This window comes from Furipterus horrens, unplaced genomic scaffold, assembly GCF_987537825.1.
Source record: "Furipterus horrens unplaced genomic scaffold, mFurHor1.1.pri manual_scaffold_5, whole genome shotgun sequence".
Classification (NCBI taxonomy): domain Eukaryota; kingdom Metazoa; phylum Chordata; class Mammalia; order Chiroptera; family Furipteridae; genus Furipterus; species Furipterus horrens.
Window position 1 is genome coordinate 52,410,505 of NW_028327175.1, and position 26,481 is coordinate 52,436,985.

General features: G+C 34.3%; 1 protein-coding gene across 1 annotated transcript in view; it reads left to right on the forward strand.

Moving 5' to 3' along the window:
• The window catches only part of ATG10 (autophagy related 10), a 222,954-nt gene that overhangs the window by 53,717 nt on the left and 142,756 nt on the right, over nucleotides 1–26,481 (forward strand). The window contains exon 3 of the mRNA XM_090278978.1: nucleotides 4,154–4,261. Coding sequence (XP_090135104.1) covers nucleotides 4,154–4,261 — 108 coding nt within the window. The remainder of the gene's footprint in view (nucleotides 1–4,153; nucleotides 4,262–26,481) is intronic.

Sequence of the window (26,481 nt, forward strand, 5' to 3'; positions counted from 1 at the left end):
GGTTTCTATTTACTTTTAAATAAAAGTATATATGTATTTATATTCCCCAATGTTTTAATCTAGTACATTTATGGTATTGTTTTTTCTCATTTAAATCTTTATTCCTTATTTTGGTATAATGTGAGGGGCATTCTATGTAGATAATAAGGAGTTTTAACTATGAGAAAGTATTCTTTTTATTAGTGGTGTTGGGGTTATAGCATTTTCTATTAGTTTCTCTTCTAATAGACGCTATTAGAAGCAACCTGCTCTGTGGCAGGGGCAGCAAGGAGGTCTGATGGTTGAAATTTAGTTGGACATGGGACAGTGACAGTTTTAAGTTACAAGATTATGGGAGTTGCAGAAGGCTGGGTCAAGGCTGGGCAAGCTGCCAGAAAGTAGGGTTTGAGGTGGTAGTGAAGACCACTTACAAAGCAATCTCAGCACATCACAGCTCCAAGAGGTGAGCACCTGGAGAGCTCCAAGTAAGCCATGGTATTCCTGCAGGTTGAGAATAGTTTGTGGCCTTTTCTCCCAAGCCAGCTGCAGAATGCCCTGAATTTAGTATTGGCTGGAGGAAATAAAACTATCCAATGTTAAAAAAAAAATTAAAGAAGATTTTATGTTAAGTAGTAAGCTATAGGAAGTACAAAATGAATTCAGAGAAGCAAGAGTAGCACGTTTACTGGAATAGTCAGGGAGGATATGAGTTAACCTTTGTTTACTGTCCTTGATGGCCTGTAGTGCTGGTTCGGGGTGGTGATTCTCATGTTTTTACATTTGTTGTCTTTAAAAAAAGCATTCTTCAACAGTAAAGAACAAAACATATTTTTTTTGTCTTAAACAGGTCCAAGGGAAAGACCTACTTTTGTGGAAGTAAATGTTTGAAGAGAAACTAAAATGCTATAAACTTTTCTTTTTCTATATTTAATTTTTCAAGGCTAATCTTGACTTTTAAGAGATTGATACTGAAAATAAAAATCAGTACAACCAAATATAAAACCCTTGCATACCTTCTTATAGATGCTAATAAAATTTCAGAAATGACCTAAAACTGAAATTAAAATTTAAGTTATAAGTAATATTAAAAATGACATATCTGTCAACCTTAACTCATTGGAAAGAGACCAGAGAATTTGCTTAGATTTTATAACATAGGAACATAGGAATTTTTGACTCACCTCTTTTGATGTCAAAGAAGATGTATTTTGCATTGTAATTAGAGTTTTACCGAACAGTAGCTTCCTTAAGAAAAATTTGTATGACCAGTTTTTAGGTATAGAAAAATACAAAATAAAACAGCCTCAGTTGATGAATTTTATTCAGTATACACAATTTAGCTCTGACCGTTCTCTAAATATTTTAAGAGTTTTGGTTTTTATTTTTTCTATATTGCTTAATTATTTTTAAATTGCAGATTGTCAGTACTTTTTCTCAGGAACACATAGCATTATGGTTTTATTGTATTTGCTAAACCTTTATATAATCAACTATTGATTATCCATCATAACAAGAGTGATAATACAATAGAGTAGCAAATCTTCTAGTTTTAAATTAATAAACATAATATATGTCATTTTATAGAAAGAATATTTTGGTTGCAAGTGACAGAAAACTCAAATCAAATCGGATGAAGCAGATAAGGGAGTTTTGGGGGCCATGTAATTGAAAAATTGGAGAGTAGATCTAGCTTCAGATATAGTTGGTTTAAATAGTGTAATTTGGACCTGGTCTCTCTGTACCTCCTGCCCTTGCTTCCCTTTGTGTTGGCTTCATTCTCAGGCTCCATTTAATTCCATGGTGGCTGCCAACACTGCCAGGGTTTTATTTTTCTGGTTCAAATCCAGTAGAAATGAGAACAGCCTTATCCTTCTCCCCTGCCCCTCAAAGTCCTGAATCACATCTCATTGGCTCTGATTGGATCATTTGCCCTCCTGAGTCTCTGAGGCCAGCAGGACTGTTGCCCTGATTGGCGAGATCAGAGTCCTTTGACCGTTCCTGGAGCTGGGAACCATGTCTACACTGACAAGGAAGAAGGAAATGATTCCTTAGAGGAAAAGTGGCTACTGTTCCAAAAAAAGGGGAAATGGATAACTGATGTGAAAAGTATCAAAAACAGAAACTATATCTCTCTTTCTCCATTTAAGTCAATATTCAAAGTTATTTACATGTGTAAATATAAAGATCTTAGTGGTAGAAGACCATCAGGGGATATGCTTTGTGGTTGGATCACATAGAACTGGAATTTAAAATAATATTTTCATCTGTTAAATGCAGAACCTTAATGAAATAATAAAAGATGGTAGTACTGAATACCTGATTGCTTATCTTACAGGCAGGAAGGATGTTTAAAATATTTAAGAACCTGTGGCAGTGGCATCAGCCAGTCAGAATGAGTTGGGTCCATTCTATCAGAGCTGGTGCTGACCACCACCAGCCAGCAGGGCCCGTTTGGGTGTGCATGCGGGATGTCAGCCCAGCTACCTGGGAGGCATTGCAATTGTCTTGCCTTAGTTCTCAAAAAATATAGTTTCTGTATTGTTTTCCTAGGGCTATGGTAACAAAGTATTTGTCATAAACAGAGTGACTTAAAACTGAGAAATTTATTTTCTCATAGTTCTGAAGTTAGAAGTCAGAAATCAACGTGTCTTCAGGGCCATGCCCTCTCCAAAGGCTCTAGAGGATCCTTTTCTGCCTCTTCTACCTTCTGTTGGTTGATGGCAATCCTTGTCATTCTTTGGCTTGTAGATACACCACGCTAATCTCTGACTCTGTCTTCCTGTGACTTTCTCCCCTATGTGTCTTTGTCTCTGTAGCCAAATTTCTCTATTCTTATAAGGACACATTGGGTTTAGAATCTACCCTATTCCAATATGATCTTAGTCTTAACTTTATTACATCTGCACAGACCCTATTTCCAAATGAGGTCACATTCATAGGTTCTGGGGAAACATGAATTTTGGTGGGATACTATTCAATTCTGTATAGTTACCTAAAATAAAATGCTCTTGCATAATTGGCATGACACAAATTTTAAAAAATATTCAATAGTAAACTGATCTCAAACACTATAATTTTTTCTTTTCTTATTTTATAGTTAAAACTGGATTTTTGAATCTTAGTATAAGCATTTAAGTGAATTATGAATTTTTTAGTTGAAATGCTATTCTGTATTTTTTTTACTGGATCAGATTATGTAACCACATCTTTCTTAATTATAATTATTTTAAATCTGTGAAAATGTGAATGTTAGTATGGCAATTTGGTGAAAAGTTGTTAATTTTCATTAATATGTGAGTATGTTTGTGCATTAGGAGGTATTACATTTTTTATACATGACTTTGTTGAACTCAAACAAATTTAGCCTAAAAAAATAGAACTGACCACAATTAAGTGATCATCCATTAGTATATTTAAGAGCAAATATAAGAAACAGGAGAGAAATGCAACTGGTGAAGGGCTTGGATATTATATCTTTCAAGGAATATTTGAAAATGATGATAATTGTCTTCAACTCTTTGAAGAATGGCTCTGTGGAAAATACTTTAGATTCTAGAGGAAAGAGCTAGTTAAGGTTAAAGGGAAACAATCCAGTACAATGTAAGACAAAACTTTCCCAGTGATCAATGTGCTGTGTACCAAAATGAACGTGGCGGTGGTGGAAGGGAGTAAAATGTAGGTTCCTGGAAGTGCCCAGGCAGGTGCTGCGTAATTACCTCCCTGGGACATTTTAATGGAGATCTTGCTTCATCAAGAAATTGAAATGGAAGGTCCCTCATTTCAAGATCTGTTGCAAGGTCTCCTAAAATTTCTCTTTTTATATATGTCCTGAAAATCAATATTACTTAGGTGACAAGATATTTATAAGTTTATATGCCTTTTAACAGCTGCCAACCTAAAGCTTTGCTCTATGACTTCTGTGCTAAGGAGTGCTTAGGGAAAAGAAATGGGGGCAGGGAGGATTTAATCTGAGAGAAGAAGTATCAATAAGTGAAAAAGGTCGGGAATTGAAACTACTATTTATTGGATGAGTTCATCTATATTATCTCATATTATTTAATATACTTAGTTTTTCATTGGTTGGTTTGGAATTTATGAGTAGCGGTAGTTCTTAGAATGATGAATTCTTAAAATAATTGGCATTTTCTTATGTATTTTTTGTGATGGAACACAGGACTGTTCTGATGGATACATGTGCAAAACACATTTTCAAATTAAAAATGGGACAGTGGTGTCACATCCAGGGACATCTGCCCATGAACAGACGTGTCTTCCCATGGAGGTGAGTGATGTAACATGTTATGTTCTCCTTTTCAGTCTTTGTGAAGTATAAATTTAAAAATTTAAATATGTTAAACATATACTTAAAAAAAATCAACTGCCATTGTATCCCAGGCCTGCTGTTGAGGGAAAGTGAACATCATTTGTTAGGAGATATTTTCTTCTATAGTAATTTTATTTTATTTTATTTTTTATTGACTTTATTGGAGTGACATTAGTTAATAAAATTACATAGGTTTCAGGTGTACAGTTTTATATCACATCATCTTTATATTGCCTCCCTTCCCTCTAGCAGTTGTTGGTTTTCTGTATCTATGAGTCTGTTTCTGTTTTATTTGTTAGTTTATTTTGTTCATTAGATTCCACATGTAAGTGAAATCATATAATACTTTTCTTTCTCTGACTGGCTTATTTCACTAAGCATAATACTCTCCAGGTCCATCCATGCTGTTGCAAAAGCTAATATTTCCTTCTTTTTTACTTCTATAATATTGAAAGCAGGAATTGTGGTAAAGTTGAGATCCACTCCGCGTCTCTACAGATTGTAGTGAGCCTTCATCCTTTTGGTTTCCACAGATGCCTTTTGTCCATTGCCTATTGATTTTTCTCCCATGAAATCCCCCAGGATAATACAGATCTATCCCTCTGCGGTTTAATACCTGGCTGGAGACCTCTTTGCCTATTTTGACTTTAACTCTTTCCCCTATGTTCTTTAAAATATGCTAGATCTGGGTCTCATTCTGTAGGGAACTTTAACTTTGACTTGAAAATCTTGCTAAATTAATTTATTTTAATATGGTGATGATGGCTTAGTGGTTTTCCGAAATATTTTCTATTTAATTTTTATCAGTATGTAAATAACTTTATTGGTTGTCATTAATAAAAAAATTATACGCCAATTGTAAAAATAAACAATAGAGAAATAGATAAAAAGTAAAAAAACTCCCATAATATCCTTCAACTGGGGGTAACCACTATTAATATTTTAATAAATACCATTCCACACACTTCTGTCACATACACCGTACATACTTGTGTTTTTCAATGAACATGTATATCATGGACATCTTCCCATGTCAGTAAATGTAGAATTCCATAATTCTGTTTTTATGGTTCCATTATATTCCATCCTATGGTTGCACCATAATTATGTGGACTGCATACTGAGGTAAAATACTTTAATTCTAAGATAGAATTTTGGGGCTCCAATTGCTTCAACACAAAGGAAAAAGCACTTAGAATTGTTTAGAATTCTGAGTATACTGGTAAAATGGTTGAGGAGACTTGCTTGGTGAAGGAAGAGCTCTTTTTTTTTTTTTTTTTTTTGATCTATTAAGTCAAATGCATTTGGCTGTCTGGCACTAGCCCCCTCAGCCTGTGTATAACTCTGGCCTGGAAGTAACTATCGTCATTATAATTTGGTTAGCAAGTTATTCTTGAGAGTATTGTGCTTGGTAATAAATTAAGTACCCCCAGTGGGTACTCAAGTCTTGATTACTGCTTCATGGTTTGAATAACCAACATCAAATCTAAAGTCAAGCATGTTAGGAAGCTTTTCAGTTAATTATATTAACTTAAAAAATGCACATGGAAATGATGATTTAGAAGATGAATTATCAGCTTTTGCCTAACAAGTTGGCAGATATTTGAAAAGCACTAAACTAAAAAGTGGTGTTGACAGTGAGGGAATTGACACTTTCTGGTTGATGTTTTAATTTCACAAAGTTTAAAGATGTGCACATACTATGAACAAGCTATTCCAAATCTAAGAATTGAGCTTCATAAAATATAAATTTTTCCAACATTTTTTATTTTCAACACTTTCCAATGAATTTCAAACATAGGAAAAAATTGAAAGAATTTTGCAATGAACATTCATGTACTCATCACCTAAACTCTACTGTTAACATTTTACTCTGCTTGCTTCGTTGTGTATCATCCCTCTATTCATTTATCAATACACCTTTTTTGATGCAAAACTTTTACAACAAAGTAAATTGCAAGCGAATACTTACAAAATAATCAGAAATGAACACAAAGATTTCCCTGCAAGTATATTTATTTCACCATTACTTATAATAGGATAAAATGGAAATAACTTGACATGTATAACAGTAATGGATTAGTTAACTGGGGCACATCTATATGATGGAGTTTATTTGCTAGGTCTGGAGTGGGCCTGAGAATTCACAGTTCTAGCAAGTTTCCAGGTGATGCTGATGCTGCTGGCCCAGGGCCACACTTTGTGAATCTCTGCACCACTCTATAATAGAATGCTTAAGCGTGTATCAGCTGCTGCACAGCTGAGGTGGCTAGTTAATATGATGTATGATAGAGTCGATATTGCAATAATCTTGATGGAATGAAAGATGTCTCAGGTTGAGTCTGAGATGGAGGTTTCTGTTCAAGTGATTTATTAGGGATGTACTCTTAGGAGAAAGAGAGTGACGGAAGCAACACAGCACAAGGTATAGACACTAAGAAAGGATGAGATCTCAGCTAGAGACTAACTTTAATGCGATCCCCTGGGAAGCTCTGGAGCACAAAATACACCCAGAATTATTCCACACTGTGTTCTGGAGGCCGGCCTTTTGTGCTCTGTGACAGTTACTGATTTGTGAGTCATCCATTGGCTGAAGTAGAGGAGGACATAGCTCCCCAAGTAAGGTGGTTCCAGTTTTACTGCGAGATTCTTCAGAAAAGGTGGCTGTTTCATGTTATCAGTCAACATTCACAACGGATGAATGGGGACAGGCACGGCCATCTTTAAGGAAACCTAGGCATGGCACCAATCGCATTTCCTACTGAAGAGTTACCTGAAACTAACAGAATTGGACCTACAGAGACGTATATGTATAAGTTCTGCATTTAGATGAAAAGAAAGAGACTTGACAATCTGACGGCAATTTGTTTGAGAAATGAAGAACACTTATAGCTAGAATATATAATAAATGACTAGATAAATAATAGCTTAAAAATAACATAAATAGAATTCATCCATACAGAGAAGCATGCCAAGGCCGTGGTGGACTTGGGAAGATGCTGTTATGTGGAATATATGAGGGCTCTGGGGATGTTCAACTAGAACTGAAGACCTAGGAAAGCTAGTTGTCTTCAGGTATATCTAGAAGTGTTTCCTATGGAAGAGAGAGAGTAGACTTGTTTCCAAGGATAGAACTAGTTCGTGTCTGGAAATTATTCTAGACAAATCTCTCTAATGTTCAGAGTGGCCTACAGTGAAAGTGGTCGGCTGTAAAGTTGTGAGCTCCTGTTCCTGTTGTGGGGATGTTCAGCAACAGAGCAGATAACACTCTCTCCACAACAGTGGTCACCAGCTGGAATGCTCAGGTGTTTAAAGCTGGAGGCAGATGACAAGTTGAGTGCAGTGGGTCCGTGGGAAGTAATGGGAGCTGCGGAGAAGTGAAGAGGACATGACTCCTTCAAAGGGACACTAGGCATGCAGCTCCAGGTGGATTTTTAAGAAAAGACAGTGATCTGGATTTTTGTGTGCTGGCTTAATTTTTAAAAATCTGTACAGGCTAAATAGACTATATTCATGGGCTTTAAATGGTCTTCAGGCCACCAGTTTATAACCTAGCTTCTGATATTATAAAAAGGAGTCCTGTATTTGTATAGAAGACTGAGTGAGGGGACCTCTGAGTTATTTTTAGAATTTAAAGACTTATAGTCCTATATATGTTCCATATCTTACATCACATTTTCTATTTAAAGATATTCAAAGGAATACCTCTGCTAATAGTTGTTTCAAAATGTATTTTTACTTTGGTCATGTATGATGTGGGAAATCAACTCACTTCTTTGTTCTAACTAGATCTGGCAGTCTTAATTGTAGAAAGCTAGCTGGATTCATGATTTTTATGCCTATAGTATATAGATAGTCACAGAATTTAAAAAATCAGAGGGAAGTAAAATGGAATACGTGAGATAATTTATGAAAATCATAATCCACACCTTCTTTGAATTTTTCAAATGTAATTTACAATGATAGTTAAAAGAATGAAATAGTATTTAGAACCCTGCTAAATATATTGGGGTATCTTTTAGTGCTGGCTTTGGAGAACTGGAGTTCTTTTAGGTTAATCATATTAGATAAGGCATTTATTACTGAGAACAGTTAATATCATTTGCTTGTGACATTTCTGAGTTTGTGAAGTAACAAGCAAGACTGTGTCAATTTTTGAATAAGATCTTTTCTTTACCAGTAATCAAAAGAAATTCGTAGCCTCAATTTAAAATATAAATCAATATTTTCAACAGGAGCCAACATAATCAACAGTGGTCCTTAATTATTCTTATTATATGGAACTCTTATTTCCATAAATTGATGTTGGTGCTAATATGTCACTTTATCAACTTATGATTTTTTAAGATTTTCTTAGCAAAATTAAGATATAATTATTTAACAGTAGTGAAAACATGGTCCAACAGTTTGTTAGCTTTAAAGAATATGATCTTTTTATCCTTATTAAAGTTTTATTTATATAAATAATAACTTGATAATGCAAATGGGAACACAACTCTCTATGCCACTTAGACAATTTTTGATGAAAATCAGTCATTATTGACTTTTAAAACTCATATGTGCATATAATTGCAAATTAACTGGAAATTTAAAAAATATTTTGTAAGATTCAAAATTAACTCACTGGCTAATAAAGAATATAATGACTAGAGTAGAGAAACAAGGTGTGGGTTTCCTGTCATGTTTAGCATTAAACCACTCTTAATAAAAGGAAACAGGGAGGTGTGTATTCAACATGGATATTGATTGTTAATAATCAGTAGTAGAACTTATTAATAAATGCTTAGAGGAGGGAAATACCTGAAAGGGTAGAACTAGTTTTCTATCTGATGTTGCTATGCTTTTTCTTTTTTATCTCTAACTTCTTCATTTATGAAATTCTGAATTATTTTCATAGAATAGTGATGGCTCAGATTTTGCGCTTTAGGTTAATTCAATTCATTTACCTGTACATGTTTATTTTAAGTTGGTCAATGATTTTTTTATATTATTGAAGTTTAGATTCTCCTGTCTGAAGTTAGATTACTGAAGTTCCATTTCTTTCTTTTGAAGAGGTATCAGAGACAGGTATTGAGCGAATTTTATTTATTCATCATACTATCTTCATTACTTTAGAACCTCAGGTTGTACCTTCAGATTATATTTTTAAAAACCATGAAAATGATAGAGCCATAAAAATAACAACAGTATGTGACCTGGAAAAAAGGATTTTTGTCCTAGGGCCTTGTAGACCACTAACTGGGACTTTCCTTGGTCCAGGGCAGGTAGAATATCATAGAGAGCCCTCAACAAAAAAACAGCCTATCATAAATTCCCTGAAGCATAAGCTGAGAAACAGTAACAGGAGATGATCTCAATTGCCAAAAGAACATACTCAGAGAATGATGATCTTCTGAAGTAAACACGTCTTTAAATATACTCATTTGCCCTAAGGATTTTATTAAGTGGCTTCTAGGAGGATGAGTTCTATTTTGTATGTACAAAATAGACTCATATGTCAAGATCTTGTGTGTTTTTTTAATAATGAAATAAATGATAAGCTACAGTTCTCAGTTAGTGTTTAGAATTTCTTTCTGAAGCAACTGCTATTTTAATTTTTTAAAATTTATTTATTTCATAGCTTTTTTATTATTGTTCTATTACAGTTGTCCCAAATTTTTCCCTGTTGCTCTTTTTAGACTGAAGTATAGACATAGTGATAAATGTAAATGATGAGTAATAAGCATGATTACCTCTAGTATTTGAAAATTTAATTTAGAGTGTAAACATATACCATAGAGTGGTGTAGTGTTTGAGAGGGGAGAATATAGGATATTTTAAAAACCATTCAGGCCTGATTAGAATTTGCAGTTCCAATAAAATTGTGACTTACCACACTCGATATAATATTATGCAAATTCTATTTCTTTATTATAAGGCAGAAGTATTTGTTTACTTATTCTTAGAATGCATCAGAAACCAAATATAGAAATGTGGCTCTAAAACTATTTGAACTGTCTGGTAGAATCCTAGGGGTCTGCAAACAGCTTAGTGTTCTGTTGTGAAGCCAAGAAATCTTACATAGAAGAAGGGGCCTGTGCACATTCTCCTGCATCTTCTTTCTTCTCTAGCCCCTTGGTACTGAGTAATACCCTTTGCAAAATTCAGATAGAGTGTTAGGTTTATGGAGAACCTATAACCTAAATGGCTTTTTAAGGTTACTTCTACTCTTGAAATTTTCTGTGCTCTGTTCTCTTTGGCAGAGCAAAGAGAGAATCTATTATTTTTTTAAGAGAAATTGAGTTGAATCAATCCAGAAAGGTAACTAATTCTCTTTTTATTTATCAAGCTAGCAGAAAAGCCTTGGTAAAGGCACCTGCCATAGCCATTATATTTTAATTCAGCCATGAGTTATATCAGAAGATTTCCTTTATGTGTAATTCTAATATTGAGGTGTTTTTAAAAATCAAAAGTAAGATCATTTCTATAAGCAGATACGGACTTGAGAGAATACTGAGCTGATATTTCTGTATGAAAATTAGACTTTCAATGTGAAATGCTTATGTCCAGTTGTAAAGGTTGAGCAGGACCCAATTGTTTCTGAGGAAGGACACTTAGTGCATTATTTTAATTGTTCTAATTATATATTCCTCCCATTTCTTTTAATGAGTTTAAGATGCTTCCTGTGATATAGCTTAAAAAAAAACATTTAGTAGATTGATTGAAGGTTTCAAACTTTATGTGGGTTATTTTTTCATGGAGAATTGCTGAGCCTGCTTGATTTTATAATCAAATTTAAAATAAGTGAAAGTGAAACCACTATTTAGTACTTCTTTCTCCCTTTGAATTTTTTTTAAGTCAGTAGAAACTCCATGTGTTGAGATGGATACATTCCTTGGAATATATTTCAATGAGATTTGATCTAACAAAGGATTAGGTAGAATTTAAAATATTTCAGTTTTAAAAATTATTTAATTAATTATTTTTAAAATCCTTTTTCTTTCTTAGTTCAATTGAAAAGGTTTAAAAATATTTCTGGAGTGAAAGAAATCCATTAGCATAATTTTCTATGTAAGGCTGAAAATCAGTCTTTGTCATATATTCTGAAAAACTGAATGTTAAAATGGAAATATGGAATCTTGTGGTAAACTGAAATCTTCAGATTTTAAAGAATTTTCAAATTTTTCATTGTTGTTGTTGCTTGAGTGAAATTAGATCTCTGTCAGGATTTTTAAAACTCATATAAAGATGATTATGTAGAATATTATTTTACTGTATAATCATTTCTCAGAACTAGAGACAGTTGTACATGTAGATTGTTAGTTATATAATGGGACCCAGATAGCCTCCCATATTTCCTCCAGTGATACCTGAAATGCTCACTGGTAAATAGCCTTTATAAAAATGTAGATGGATTATTTTACAGAGAGAGAACAAAATGTTTTCAAATTGGAATAGTAGTTCAGAACCCAACTCCTAGACTCCAAGCACTGATCTGATTCGATCACTTCAATCACCACTGTATCCTTAGCATTTATCTCAGTGCCTGGCATATGAATGCCAGAAACTAATACAGCCTGTATCTTGTTTTTTTTTTTTTTTTTTTTTTTTGACTTTTTTTTTTTTTTTTTTAATAATGTTTTTTATTGATTATATTGTTACAACAGTTAGCCTGTATCTTGTTTTATATGGATTATAACTACCTAGAGATTTCCCCTCTCTCCAATATACATTAACTAAAAGTCAGCAATGTTAGAATAAATATTTTGTCATTATTAACCTATTGTTTATTTATTAAATGGTACTCATTAAATGGAGTAGCCAAGAATATTTGTTAAAGTTTATTTATAAGTTATGTGCTCAAGGGTGAATAATATATAATTCTATCTTCAAGTAAATGGAAATAACCAAGTATTTGACTATGTTAAAGGTTTTCAAAATGAAAAACTAAGGAGAAAAACTCTTAAGTGTTTTTAACAGCGTTGTTTTTGATTGCATAAATCAAAATAATGGGAACTTCAATAATGTTCTTTCATACAGTACTTGTTTTAGAGGTGTTCTTCATTCTTAGCAAACTGTTAGTCTTATGTATTTGTGAGAAAAGATTTAATGTGTATGCACTGAGAAAAGTTACATCTAGTTCTAGCTGACCTCAAAGGAGCCTTAGGATAGGGATTATAGGTTTGTCTCAGCTATAGATTAGAATGGATTGAAAAGAGTAGAAAGGCTGTCAAGCTGGCAGCATTACTTACATAAAGAACATCTGGATGGATCACCTGAAAGAATGCCTTCTTTGGCCAGTCTTTCAGAGTATAGCAGCCTGATGATTAAACTGGTTTCTATGCTATGGTTGCTCCACCCTACCTAATTTTGAAGGGAGAGGAAAGTAGTAATCTGAAAGTGACAAGACAATTTGGATGACATTGTTAAAATGATTATTGACTAATTTGAAGTAATATGATTAAGTGCTCTTTTTCCATTAATTATTTGTGAAATAGTCTAACCTTGGTTTCCCTTTAGGGAAAAAATGCAATTATGATCTCAAACTCTAAAACCTCCTCTTTGTCTGTTTTCAACTATATTTATACCTCTCTCTGAACATGTTCTGGACACTCTTTTTGTCTCAAGACCCTCAATGACACCAGTCCCTTTTGCCTTCTTACTTAGTCTTGCCTTTAGCCTCCTCAGTAATGCCCATAACATGAAGGTTCTGTGGCTGTTGGCCCTCTTCGTTCATGCCAATCTATACTGACAACTTCTCAGTTCTCTTCAATTCTATTTCTCTTTTTCCTTTCACTACCTGATTTCTTGAATAAGTATATATACTCTTGTCACTCATTCCAACTTCAGCTCTTTCTTTTGACTTTTATCAAAATCAAGCTATGAAAATTGCTTCCAAGTTATCAGTTACCTTATAATCACCATATTTAGTGTCTTTGTTGTCCTTGACCACACTGCAACATTTGACACTATTGACTAAGCCCTTTCTTACTGAAATTTTTTTTGTCTCTGTAATACCGATAACAGTGATTCTCCCTTTCTAACAGGTTATTTTCCCTACTGGCAGTAGTTCCAACATCTTCCTTAAGTCAGAGTCTTGAGGAGTATTGAAGGTCAACCCATGCAAACCAAGGTGAATCCAGAGGCAGGAGTTGGGGGCGTGGTTTGGAAACCAGAAACCAAGTCAATAGTCATATAATGCTAATCAGAGGACATTGGCAAGTTACCTCAGATAAAGTTGAAGTGGCCCTAGCTTTCCAATTTGGCAGCTGGTATCTTAAATTAGACTGACTTAAAACCATGGATGGAATCTGGCAACAAGAAACTTGAGGGCCAAGGAAGGATTTCATCTACACATTTGACTGCCTTGTGAACCTGTCACTCAACCTTAGTTTCTACAGTGACCCTCGGAACTTAGGAGAGGCTGTAATGCATTTTGGGTATTCTTGAGGTGGGTAAAAATGTTTCTCTACATCCTACTCATTTGGCGACATGAGGTATCAGAATTAAGCTGCCAGAAGGAGTCTAGAGTCTTTTCCACCATATATTACATTTTGGGTTCTTGGGTGTGACTGTAGGGGAAATACATGGTGATGAGTGCAGAAGGTAGTGGGAGAAGCAAGAAGGCCTTTGCACTAAAGAAAAAACTTGTGGTGGAATGTGAGAGTGTTAAGTTATGACTTTAGATTGCTTTGAGAAGTTGGAGTTTTTAGTGTGGGTTGTCTAAATCTACTGTCCTGAGGTAGTAGGCTGGTTGTGCTAGGGCATTAGCCTCATTGCTGGTGTGTTGTTTGGTTTCTGAATCTGGGACTTCTGTTCAATTCAGTAGGGAGTACAGAGAATCAGAGAGACAGACTAAGTCAGAATCCATTAAGTAAAGCTGAGATTTAACCACCAGGAATTCAAGTACAAAACACTAACCCAAAGCGCTGGAGGGAATGATGGTGTCATGGGTTTGAAGCTGGGCAGAGATAAGACTGCAGTGTTAAGTTAGGTAGAGAAAAAGGGAGATTTACCTAACCACTTTGGAGTGTGCTGTATCTTTTTTGCCATTTATGGTTGTATGTTATTCAACTGTGTCAGACAAATTTAAGGGGTTAGGCAGAGCTGATAGTGTGAGCCAGACAGATCAATAATTTGTATGCTTTTTCGTGACCCTTGTCCTTGTCTGTGTATTCCTTGTTCTAGTCTCTTGCTTGTTAGAGGGTATCTCATGAGCCTTTATGGATAGTCTACCTCAGTTGCAGGTATTGGCTTATAGCTTGGGTTATTTATAGCTTTGCTCAGAGGTGCTGCACAGAGCTCACTGGAAGCCATAGTGTCTGGTGTAATGTCTCCCTTCATAAGCTGCTGGTTCCTTGAGTGTAGGATCCACAGTTTATTTATCTTTGTAACACATTCTTGGGGAATTATCTTGAATGAATGACATGCCAAAGAAGTATTATAAAGAACAATTTAGTTTTATTCTATAGAAAATTTTTGTGTGGAAATAACCAATGTGGCATTATTGCTCTACAATGGGCATTTTATGAAATAATGAAGGGAAAAATGAGAACATACTTGTCTGAAATCTGTTGTTTGGAGAAGCTCCAAGGTATGTTAAAATGAAATTTCAATTGCTGTTTATCCCAAAGGATCAAAAATGTCGTATTTGACAGAAGGTCTTTTTTAGGAAAAGTTTACCAGTTTCCACACTGGAACTTTTTTACATATAAGATGATTTTTATATGTAGGTTAGTGTTTTTTTAAAAAATAATAAACAAATGAATGTTTTAGGAAACCTGTGCTAGACTGAATCAGATGGAACTGATTTTATGTTTTGGATAATTACATAATTAGTGCTGTAAAAAAGTGAGGCATACTATCTACTTGATGGTCTAGAGCTACTGAGAAGGAGGTGTGTAATTATACAATCAGCATCCTCCTCCTATGTTGATTCTAGATAATCCTTTTTCTACCTTCACTAAGAAGGGGCTTCTGTCTTGTGTTTTCTGGTGTTAAGTGAGCAGAGCTGAGCATTGAGTAGTTTCCAAACCTTGATAAGTCTCTCCATGGTCTGGGTCTATATGAGGGCATCTCTGAGACCAGTGGCTTTTAAACTTTTTTGATATGTACCAACAATAAGAAATACATTTTACATCAGGACACAGTACACTTCACATGCACATATCTGAAACCAATTATTCCTGATCTACTCTATTCATCTATTCTGCTCTATTTTACTTTTCAAAAAAATGCTGGTTGAAGCCCACCAATTGATTTCAGAATCTACTAACGGTTCATTACTCAGATTTGGAAAACATTACTTGGACCTTTGGTGATTGCTAATGTCAGTACAAGTTCTCAGAGGGTAGCATACTGGGGCTGCTCTGGGCTTTGGGTAACAGCTGGTGGGGCATGGTTGAAAAAGCAAATCTGGTTCTCCGTCTCTACTTTTCCTCACTTTAACTGTGTACTTCGAACATGTTACTGAATCTCTTTGAACCTCAAATCTCTCATCTGCAAACCCGGGTTCCAAATACTTAAAAGAGTCAGGAGGTGGGAAATTGGGGGGGCGGTGACTAGAAGGGGGGCTGATGTGTGCATTGAGTGATATCATGGAAGAAAACACCTACTCAGTAGAAAGGTATGCCAACAATCCTTGCCTCACAGGGTGGTTATAGGATCAAATAGGACAGTGGGAGCCAAGGATTAACAAATGTCAGTTTTTATTCGCACAACCTTAAGGCAGCTTTAATGTTTTAGAATAAATCTTTGTACAAGTGGGACAGAGTCCTACGACGGTAGAGGGACAACACTAGAAAACAAAGCTAGTTCTGAAGTTTTGTGCTATGACTGTTAGCAAGGATTGTTTTGAGGTACAGTGGAATTACATATTGTAGAGCTGCTATCAAAACTGCCGAAGGATGATTTATAGTGCCTATTATAAATTACAAGTTGTTCCATATATATAGAATTTAAAGAAACTTTAAAATTATTCAACAACGGCTTTTGCTTCATCAAGACCTGGAAAATGAACATCAGAAGACAACTAATTACCTATTGTATAATACTTTTGCTGTTTTCTTTACCTTAACTGAAGTGCAGTATAATAATTTAATTGTGAGACTTCGGAAAATGTCTCACAGTTTGAAATCTCTGGAGGGAGGGGAATTTTCGTTGTACATTTGTATAAAATCACCTTCTTTTCTTTAAATGTGTCATAGTTTTTACTACTTCTGAACTAGTTCATGACTTTGAAATGCTATTTTCTTTCTTGCTCGAAAGGAAATTCCTTGGGTTCGATACTGTCTGTGCTTCGCTCTTCCATTCATCTTTTCTCTAGGATTCTACTGATATTATGATTATTTAGTGGTAACCTGGGCCTTGTTGGTCATGGGGAAGGGACATAAATCAGCCAAGGCAAGTATGAAGCATTGACAGCTGCAAAGCATCTTTTCCATATCTCTTAATCTCCACTGTGTCCAGTCTGGTTCTTTGAAATGTTTCAATCTCCCATTAAGCCTATGTTGGTTGATTACACTTAATTCTGTGCTATGCTTGTTTCCAATCCCTCGCATAGTATTTAGGAAATCACCTAACACTTTATGCTAAGTTCAAATCACACTTACATTCAGGGGAAAGGCCTGGCTTCTTTAAGACAGAAACACCTTTTTCTCTGCCAGAAAGCCCATTGTAAAACTGAAGTGCTTAACCAAAAAGGGCTTCATTGTAAATTGAATATTGATAGAAAAGGGAGGTTAATTGGCCTTAGTAATTTTGTTGCTAAGGAAGCATTTTCCTGACTGGGAGGAAACTCTCCTGGGTGTTCTGTAGCTTCTTGTGGACCTAAGATGCTTTGTTTTATCTCCAGCTTTCTGTTTCTGAGTTGGAAGAGGAAGGAGCAGAAAGCTATCATAGGAATGAAAAGCTGTGGGAAGCAGATGGTTGCTCTCTCTTAGCTACAGAAAGAGAGAGCTAAATTCTGACTAGCAACAAGCCAATGCCAGCAAGGACTCTTTGTTTAAGGCAGACAGTTGGAAAATACCATGAGGGCAAGATATAAAGACCTTGTATGTGAGGACGTAGAAAGATTATAGACTATTATTTTTTCAGTGCCTGGGAACACGTAGGTGAGAGAAATTAAAAGATATTTTGTGTGGACATCTGACATCCATGTTAACTAATGGGGTTAAATGTTTTCAATATGATATGGTTTATTAAGAGAAAATATTTAGTTTGTATTTAATTGTTTGAATTTCGAGGGTTTTGTACTGTATTACATATTAAATTTAGTTGATTTAGAATTTGTTCATCTATAGTAATCTTAATAAAGAGTGTTTAGTTATAAACATCTCTTCATGTTATTTTATAGCTCATTACTTACCTGTAATAAAAGTAATGTTGGTGTAAATAAGTTACAAATTTTTCATTGAAATACTTTTTTCTGAACAAAAATATCTGAATATTGACAACCCATATATGCTAATGCTCTCTAGTTATACTTTCAGTAATTTGTGAAGTATTATTTTTGCATACTAAATGATACTTCACTGACCTTAGAAAGTTAATGCCTATATTTTGCATAATTTCATTTTTTTAACTCTGCTTCATTCAGCCAATATTTTTGAGTATCGATTGAGCATCAGGTACTGTGCTAAAGCAAAGCAAAAGGAATAAAAGCACTCCCCTGTCACAACAGGAAGTAGTGACATAATTCTCAGTAGAGTTTGAAAAAAGATAATATTTTTGCTGACATGTTATTGTCTGCTTTAGGTTTCCAAGGTTTTCATCATAATTAGTATTAAATATTATTGTTTCTACTGAATGTTATTATTTAGTTTTTTTGTAGCATGTTTAATTGTAAATTCTCTTTTAAAATAATTTTTTACTTTTCACTTACAGTTGACATACAATATTATATTACTTTCAGGTGTAAACATAGTGATTAGACATTTATATAACTTATGAAATAATCACCCATCTGACAGCTTCATAGTTATTACAGTATTACTCTAATAATGCCCATTTGACACCATCTTAGTTATTACAGTATTACTGTTTTTATAACTGATAATTTGCACACTTAATCCTTTTACTTTTTTTACCCATCCCCCCAAACCCCGTCCCATCTGGCAACCATCAGTTTGTTCTGTGTATCTATGAGTTTGTTTCTGTTTTTTTTTGGTCATTTATTTTGTTTTTCAGATTCCACATATAAGTGAAATCATATGGTATTTGTCTTTCTTTGTCTGACTGTTTCACTTAGCATATTACCCTCTAGGCCCATCCATGTTGTTGCAAATGGCAAAATTTCACTCTTCTTTATGTCTGAGTAACACTGCATTGAATATATGTACCACAATTTCTTTACTCATTTGTCTATTGTTAGACACTCAAGTTACTTCCATATCTTTGTTATTATAAATAATGCTGCCATGAATATAGGTATACATATGTCTTTTTGAATTAGTGTTTTGGGTTTCTTGGATAAAATCCCAGAACTGGAACTGTTGGGCCCTTCTTTGTCTCTTGTGTTAGCCTTTGTTTTAAAGTCTAATGTGTCTGGTACAAGTATTGATACTAACTGTTTATTTTTATTTCCATTTGCATGAAATTTCTTTTTCCATCTTTTTCCTTTAGTCTGTGTATGTGTGTATAAAATTTTTTAAAATGGTATTATTTGGACCAATTTTATGGAGACACCTAGAATTTCTTGGCTCCTCCTATATTGCTGATGTATCATAGGAAGAGGCATAAGTCCTCCTTGGTAACCTCTTCGGAACTTACCTTTGGTTTTCATGGCCATATAGTTCTTGACATTGAGTGTGACTGTAGGTTCTTAGAGAAGAAGCAAAATGTGATACTTTTGAAGGTTTCCAATTATAATATTGGGTTCGCCAAAAAGTATGTTTGTTTTTTTCTGTAAGATGGCTCTAGTAGTGCTTAGTTGTCTAACTTCATTCAAAACAATTTAGTTAGATAGTATTGTGACAGCTGTCATATCAGCATGCATTTTTTAAAAAGCTTATCAAAATTGGTGAATTTTTGTGTACCCATTTTAATATTGAAGATAGAAGAAAATATGCCACTTTTTTGGCATGTTATGCTTTATTATTTTAAGAAAGGTAAAAACACAACTGAAACACACACACAAGAAAATTTATGCAGTATATGGAGGAGGTGCTGTGACTGATCTACTGTGTCAAAAGTAGTTTGGAAAGTTATGTGCTAGGGATGTCTCACTGGACTGCTTGACAATGATCCACGGTGGTTAGGTACACCAGTTGAAATTGATAGCGATCAAATCGAGACATTACTTGAGAACAATCAGTGTTATACCACATGGGAGATAGTGGACATATTCAAAATATCCAAATCAATAAAGTTATTGGTGAAAATGAAAAAATGTGTCTTTTATTTAATGGAAAAAAACACCATATGAACTTTTGGCCAACCCAATAATATTCTCAGAGAAGCTAGTTTAACATAGAGGTAGTTAGGTAGAACCAGACGCTTAGTAAATATATGGGTTGTCATCAGTGATGAATCTTACACTAGGCAGCCAGACAAGATTATCAAGTAAAAAAAAAATTGATAAAATATTAGACTAAATTGGACTTCCACAGTAGTATACTAATAGAAAAATGTATTAAATATATGAAGAGTACTCAATGCGTCCTCTTTTCTTTTTAAATGCAAAGGTACAGGCACATTCTGATAATTTAAAAAAATGTTTGCTAAGTCTACATTTTTCCTATTTATCTGCTACTTAATTCTAATCTTGCTACACAATCCATTGGTTTAGGCTCTTTATAGCTTCCATAATTTGGACTGTCTTTCAATGCTCTGAGGTTTAGTAAATGACAGGTGTCTTCAGGGAGAAAGGAGAGTAACAAATATGAGGTTCAGCGTTAAAAGGTAAATATTTTATAGCTTTTGAGCAGAATAATGAATAAATTTAAAAAACTGGCATTTTTAATAATAATATTTAGTGATTCTTTGGATGTCACATTTATTTTAACTCAATATTTATTACTTTAGAATAAGTGTAATGCTTTTTTTGTAGCTGTGAAAGAGACTGCACTGAGCTGAAATTTAAAAAAAATTTTTTTTTTTAGAACTCAACTACTTCTATTAAGATGAAGCTCAGCTAGTAAACTCATTAAGTAAGGACCCTAGGCAGTTCTCTAGTGCTGAGACTGAAAGCACGGTATTGCAGACATTTTTGCATCACTGTCATGAATGACCTTGAAGGAAGTCAACACTTCATAAAGCAAAATCCTCTCTGTGGCACTTCGTTCTGATTTGATTGATGCTTTAGAAAAAGCTGTAAGATTTTATTTTCTTTATAGTGTGGGGCATATACTACTTATACCTCATAGATTTTGCACTTGTCTGGAGTATTTTGTTGGCAGGTTCTTATAGGTTCTGATATTTCACTGACTGCAGTACAAGTAAGCAGTGAAATCTCTCTCCTTTGATCAATTATTATTAGGGGGTAAGGTCTTGGTGCATTGGGATCATGGGTTTTAAGAATGGAAAAATACTGACTCTCTAACTTAGTGTAATACAATAATTTTTCTTCCATCATAATCTTTCCAAGTATCTCAGTGGGTTGAAGGGTCTTTAATACTGAGATTTTATGATTTATATTATTCAAAAGATATACATTCTTGTCTAGCCACTATCCACTGTGTGTCCTTAGATCGATAGTTCCCCCATTTAAAAAAAATTTTTTTTTTTTAGTTTTTCGCTTTCATGTGCAGTGAAAGATTTTAGTATACATTTTTATATGCAAAGTAGAAGACACCAGAAGTGTTAGAAGATAAGAAGATTACTTTATCTTTTTGGACCTACTTGGTCACTTCCTACAAAAGAAGTTGTAAGTAAGGATCATATAAAGGTGCAACCATTATAAAAATCTTTAAAAGCTATATATTTTAATAAAGAATTGAGTGGATTCTACAGAGAAAATGTTTTCTATTATTATGTTTCTGTTATTAATAATCCAATTATAATTTATCATATAAAATAATGATATAAAGAGTGCCAGTAGAATTAATAAAATAAAGCCATGAAAAACAACAATAGATAAATGAAATAGTAATACATTAGGGATATGACTGAAGTAAAAAAAATGTATATTATGATCCTGTTCTCATGTGCCTGAGTGATCTTTTTTTAAGTATACTTTTTAGTTATATATTACCTTAAAAATCACTGCAAAATGTAGTGGCTTTAAACAACAATATTGGGTTAGAGTCTCATGAAGGTTCAACTGGGCTGAACATCCAAGATGGCTTTTTCATTCAAGTGTTTGGCACCTCAGTTGAATAGTTGGGGCTGGCAGGGCATCTCCTGTTTCTACATGTCTTTTCCACGTGGCTATTTTAGGCTTCCCCCAGCATGACTGTTTTGGGGAAGTTGGACTTCTTAGATGGTGACCTTCTGCCTGGAAGACTCAGATGGCAGCTGTAGGATCCTTAGAACATAGCCTTGGAAATCATGCAGTATCATTTCTTCCACATTCTCTTGGTCAAGAGTGAGTCTCAGAACCAACCCAGATTCAAAGGCATGAAACCACACGAGGGCATGTATACACTCAGAGGCATAGTGTCTTGTGGGTGGAGGAGAAGCAAGGAGAAGTGAGAAGCGAGGAGAAGGAGAGATATCTTTAGAAATTACCTACCACAATGTGTGATATTTATTCATAATATGTAACAAGCATTTCACTGTATATTTGATAAAATTTGTGTCAGCATACTTCCAAAATTAAAATTCACATTACTTTCATAAGCAACAACATGTTATAGCCCAGAATATTTTTATATGTAGATTAGTAAGAGTGTTAGTTGCAATGAGAAAAACAAAAATAAGTGCTTGCATTTCAATTTCATTTCAGGGTCATTAGAGAAAAATATAGGGTATTATAAGACCCTGCCTTACAAGACCTAGCATTCAAGCGAATGTCAGTTTTTGAGGCAAGTTTTACACATCAAGAGTCAAATAGAAATTCACAGCAGTGACACAGAATTTTGAGGAAGGGAGAAATAAAGAGTCGGAAATTAGCAAGTTTTCATAATAGAACTGAGGCTAAGCTAAGGACTGAGGAATGAATGAAGTTTGGGGTGAGTGGAAGGTCCAAGGATGACACCACCTGAATATGTGGGAACTCTCAATATATTGAAAAATGCTCTGTAATAATGAAAATTATTATGAATGGGCTTCGGATCCGTCCTCTTATGAATGGAACAGAACTGTGTAAGGTATGGCCAGATTGTGAAGAGCTTTTGTAGATGGCATCTGTTCTTTTTCCCTGTTCAGCACTCATTTTCTACTTTTCAGGTTAGGTACTTGTATTTTCTCTCAACTCATTCCTTAGGTGAGTATTTACTGAGCTTGTACTATACTTGAGACTTCTATATGCTGGAGGTGAAGTGGTGAATCTCGCTGTCAAAGCCCTGCCCTCAGGAATCTTCCCCTGTGGGAACTGTCTCAGTGCTACAGTTCGTCAAAGTGCGTTGCCCTCCCCTGGCCTAGGACGAGCACATGACTAACCCAACTAGCTCAGGGGTGGGAAATGATTGGAGCTGGCTTATTCCAGTGGTGGTGCTCTGCTGAGTCTCTTAGTTCTTTTCATCCATGTCCTCAGAGCTTACATGTTCTTGTCTTTCCTCAGGAATAGTTGTTCAGTTTTTCCTTAAGTTCTGGCAACTACCATTCATCCTTTTAATAAATTCCTTTTTGCTTAACTTAGTGCCAGAGTTTTAGAGTTTTATTGCTTGCAGCCAGTAAGCCTTAAGAAAGTATTATATGCCTATGTCTCTTCCTAGTGATTTGAACTACATCATGCAATCAGTACGATACTCTTGGCAGTTTTTAAACAGAAAGAGAGTTATTTTTAAGAAGATTTGGTGATATCTTGATAGGTTAGAACAGAGAATGATTGCAACTAAACTGACCAATTAGAAGGCTGTTGAATCCTGTTATATAGGAATGAAGAGGTAAATTAGGGTGCTTGTAGAAGAATGAAGTGATAGGTAAAAGCAGGGGTGGGATCAGGGTGAGGCAAGAGTGGTGTACTCACCTCAAGTGAGTACTTTAAATTTTGTGCCTTAGCTACATCTCTTACATCATCCTAGTTCTGGTCCTGGGCATGATATCTGAAGGCATTCAAAGGCTTACATATGAGATAGGAAGGAAGAAATAAAGCCATCTCTATTTGCAGATGATATAGCATGGTTTTTATGCAGAGAATTCTAAGAAATCTATTAAAAAATCTAAGTTAGTTTATGTAGGTTGCAGGATACAAGATAAACATACAGAAATCACTTTTATTTCTATACTAGAAATGGGCACATGGACAATGACATTAAAATGATCACTTACAGATGCTCAAAAGAAACTGAAAATGCTTAGGTGTCAATCTAATAAGATGTTCATAGGACTTGTATGCTGAAAATTATAAAACCCTGATGATAGAAATCAAAGAAAATATAAGTAAATGGAGATATTTATTCCCTTCATTTGTTCATGGATTAGAAGAGTCAGTATAGCAATGATAACAGTTCTCTCTGAATTGATATATAGATTTACACAATTCATGACAAAATTCCAGCAAGATTTATTATAGATATAGACAATATTGTCCTAAGATTTATATGAAAAGGCCAGGCAACTAGAATAGCTAGAACAATTTTTAAAAAGAAGAATAAAGTGGAAGGAATCAGTCTACCTAATTTCAAGACTTATTATTCAGTCATAGTAACCAAGACTGTGTGGCCTTAATGGAAGATAGTCACATAGAGCAATGAAATAGAATAGAGAATCCAGAAATGGACCCACGTAAATAGGTCCAACTTATTTTTGACAAATGCACAAAACAATTCAAATGAGGAAAAATGGACATTTCAATAAATGGTGCTGAGTAATTAGACATCCATAGGCAAAAAAATGAACCCTGACCTAAGTCTCACACCTCATATAAAAATGAACTCAAAATGGATCATGGACTTGAAGGTAAAATATAAATCTATAAAGCTTTTAGGAATAAAGTAAGAGAGCATCTTTGGGATATAGGAGAATGCTTTGACTTGAGACCAAAAGAATGAGGCATAAAAGTGAAGATTGATAACTTGGACTTTCTCAAACATAAAAAGCTTTTGCTCTGCAGAACATTTAGTTAAGAGGCTGAAAAGAAAAGTCATAGAGTGGGAGAAAATATTTATAACCATATATTGGGCAGAAGACTACTACGAAGAATATATAAAGAAGACTCAAAACTTAACAGTTTAGTAAAAATAGGCAAAAGATATGAAGAGTCACCAATGAGAATATACACATGACAATTACATTAAAGATGTTCCATATTATTAGCTTTTAGAAAATTGCAAATTAAAATCACAGCAAGATATCACTACACACTTGTTGAAATGCTAAAATAATAATTTAAAAAGCAGTTTTAATACGAAATGCTGACAAGAAATTAGAGAAATGAAATCACTTATGTGTTTCTGGTTGGAATGTAAAATGGTATAACCACTCTGGAAAAAGGTTGGCAGTTTAAAAAAAAAAACTAAACATGCAATTACCAGGTTGGCAGTTAAAAAAAACAAAAACAAACTAAACATGCAACTACTATATGACCCAGAAATTATACCCAGCCATTTATCGCAGAGAAATTAAAACCTATGTTCTTACAAAAACCTACATACAAAATTTTACAGAAGTTTTATTTATAACAACACCAAATCAAAGAAACCAGATATCCTTTAATGAATGAACAGTTGAACAAATGGTGGTGCATCGGTGCTATGGGATACTGTTCAGCAATAAGAATAAAGCAGTGATACACACAACAACTGAGTGAATCATCAGAGAAGGATGCTGGGTGAATAAAGCCAATCCCAAAAGGTTGCATAACGTAGGGTTTCATTTATATAACATTCTTAAAGTGATAAAATTGTAGATTGGAAAACAGATTACTTGTTGCCAGGGTTAAGGAGATGGCGGGGGTGGCTATAAAATGGATCTTGACTGTATCAGTGTCAATATCCTTATTTTAATTTTGCACTGTAGTTTTGTAAGATGTAATCATTGGGGAAAATTAGGTAAAAGATATGCTTTCTGTCTTACGCTTCTTGTAACACGTATATCTTAAATACGTATCTATAATTATCTCAAGATTAAAAGTTTAATTAAAATTATTTTAGATCTTAAAGCCAATAACCAGGAGAATGAAGGTGTTTTTTTAATATAATTAGGAAAATCCCATGTTTCCTATGCAGGTGATTTCCACAATCTATTAGAAAAATCCAGTGAAAGAACAAGTTAACACAAATGTGATATTCAATAAACTCTTAAACACTTAGAGATTTTTGTATATTTTAGAAAGAGAAAACATTGAAATGAATCACAGTTGATGTGCTCTCAGACAACGTGACCAAATTAAGTGGAGCAATTCTACCAATGTAGGACATTTTTTGGAGAGGGACTGATGTGTGGGCAGGATGTCCTTTCTAGGGATTCCATTTAGAAGCAAATTTGTTTTGCTCTTTCTCCCTTTTTAAGGTTTTTTTTTTTTTTTTCTTCATGCAATTCGTTGGCTTCCATGACACTCATAAGGGAAAACCTAACAGTGGAGTAGAGCTAAAAGGAGGCAACTCAAGAGTGATAATTTGAATGTATACTTTTACTTGTTAGGAGTTAGATGTTTTCCTTTAACATTGTTAGAATGCTTTGTTAGTAGAGACATATGATTTAATCTTGTGATTACAATAATTTCCATAAAATGTCTTCGTACTCACAGATTTCATTTTACAGGACTGAGAAACTCCTAGGAGACGTTCATGTTGACCATGTCCTACCTGGAATTTAACGAGATCTATTTTTCACATATTTTTGCAATGTGGAAAAATTGATTTGAATTTTATCACATATTTGTTAGATTGCAGTGAAGGCTTCTCAGCTTCTCAATTTTCAGTTGGATTTGTGCTGACTTAAGGTCATTTGGTTTATACATAGTCAGGGAGCTGTAAAAACCACATTACAAGACCAGGGTTAATTAGTACCAGTAAAATCATATTACAGTGAGTATAATACTAAAAAGCTTTCTGAATAAGACTATTTCCATGACAAAATGTTGGAAAACACATGTTTCTGATTTTCTTCTTGAAATGTAGAAAAAAGTATAATAAAGTATGCAAATACATTAATAA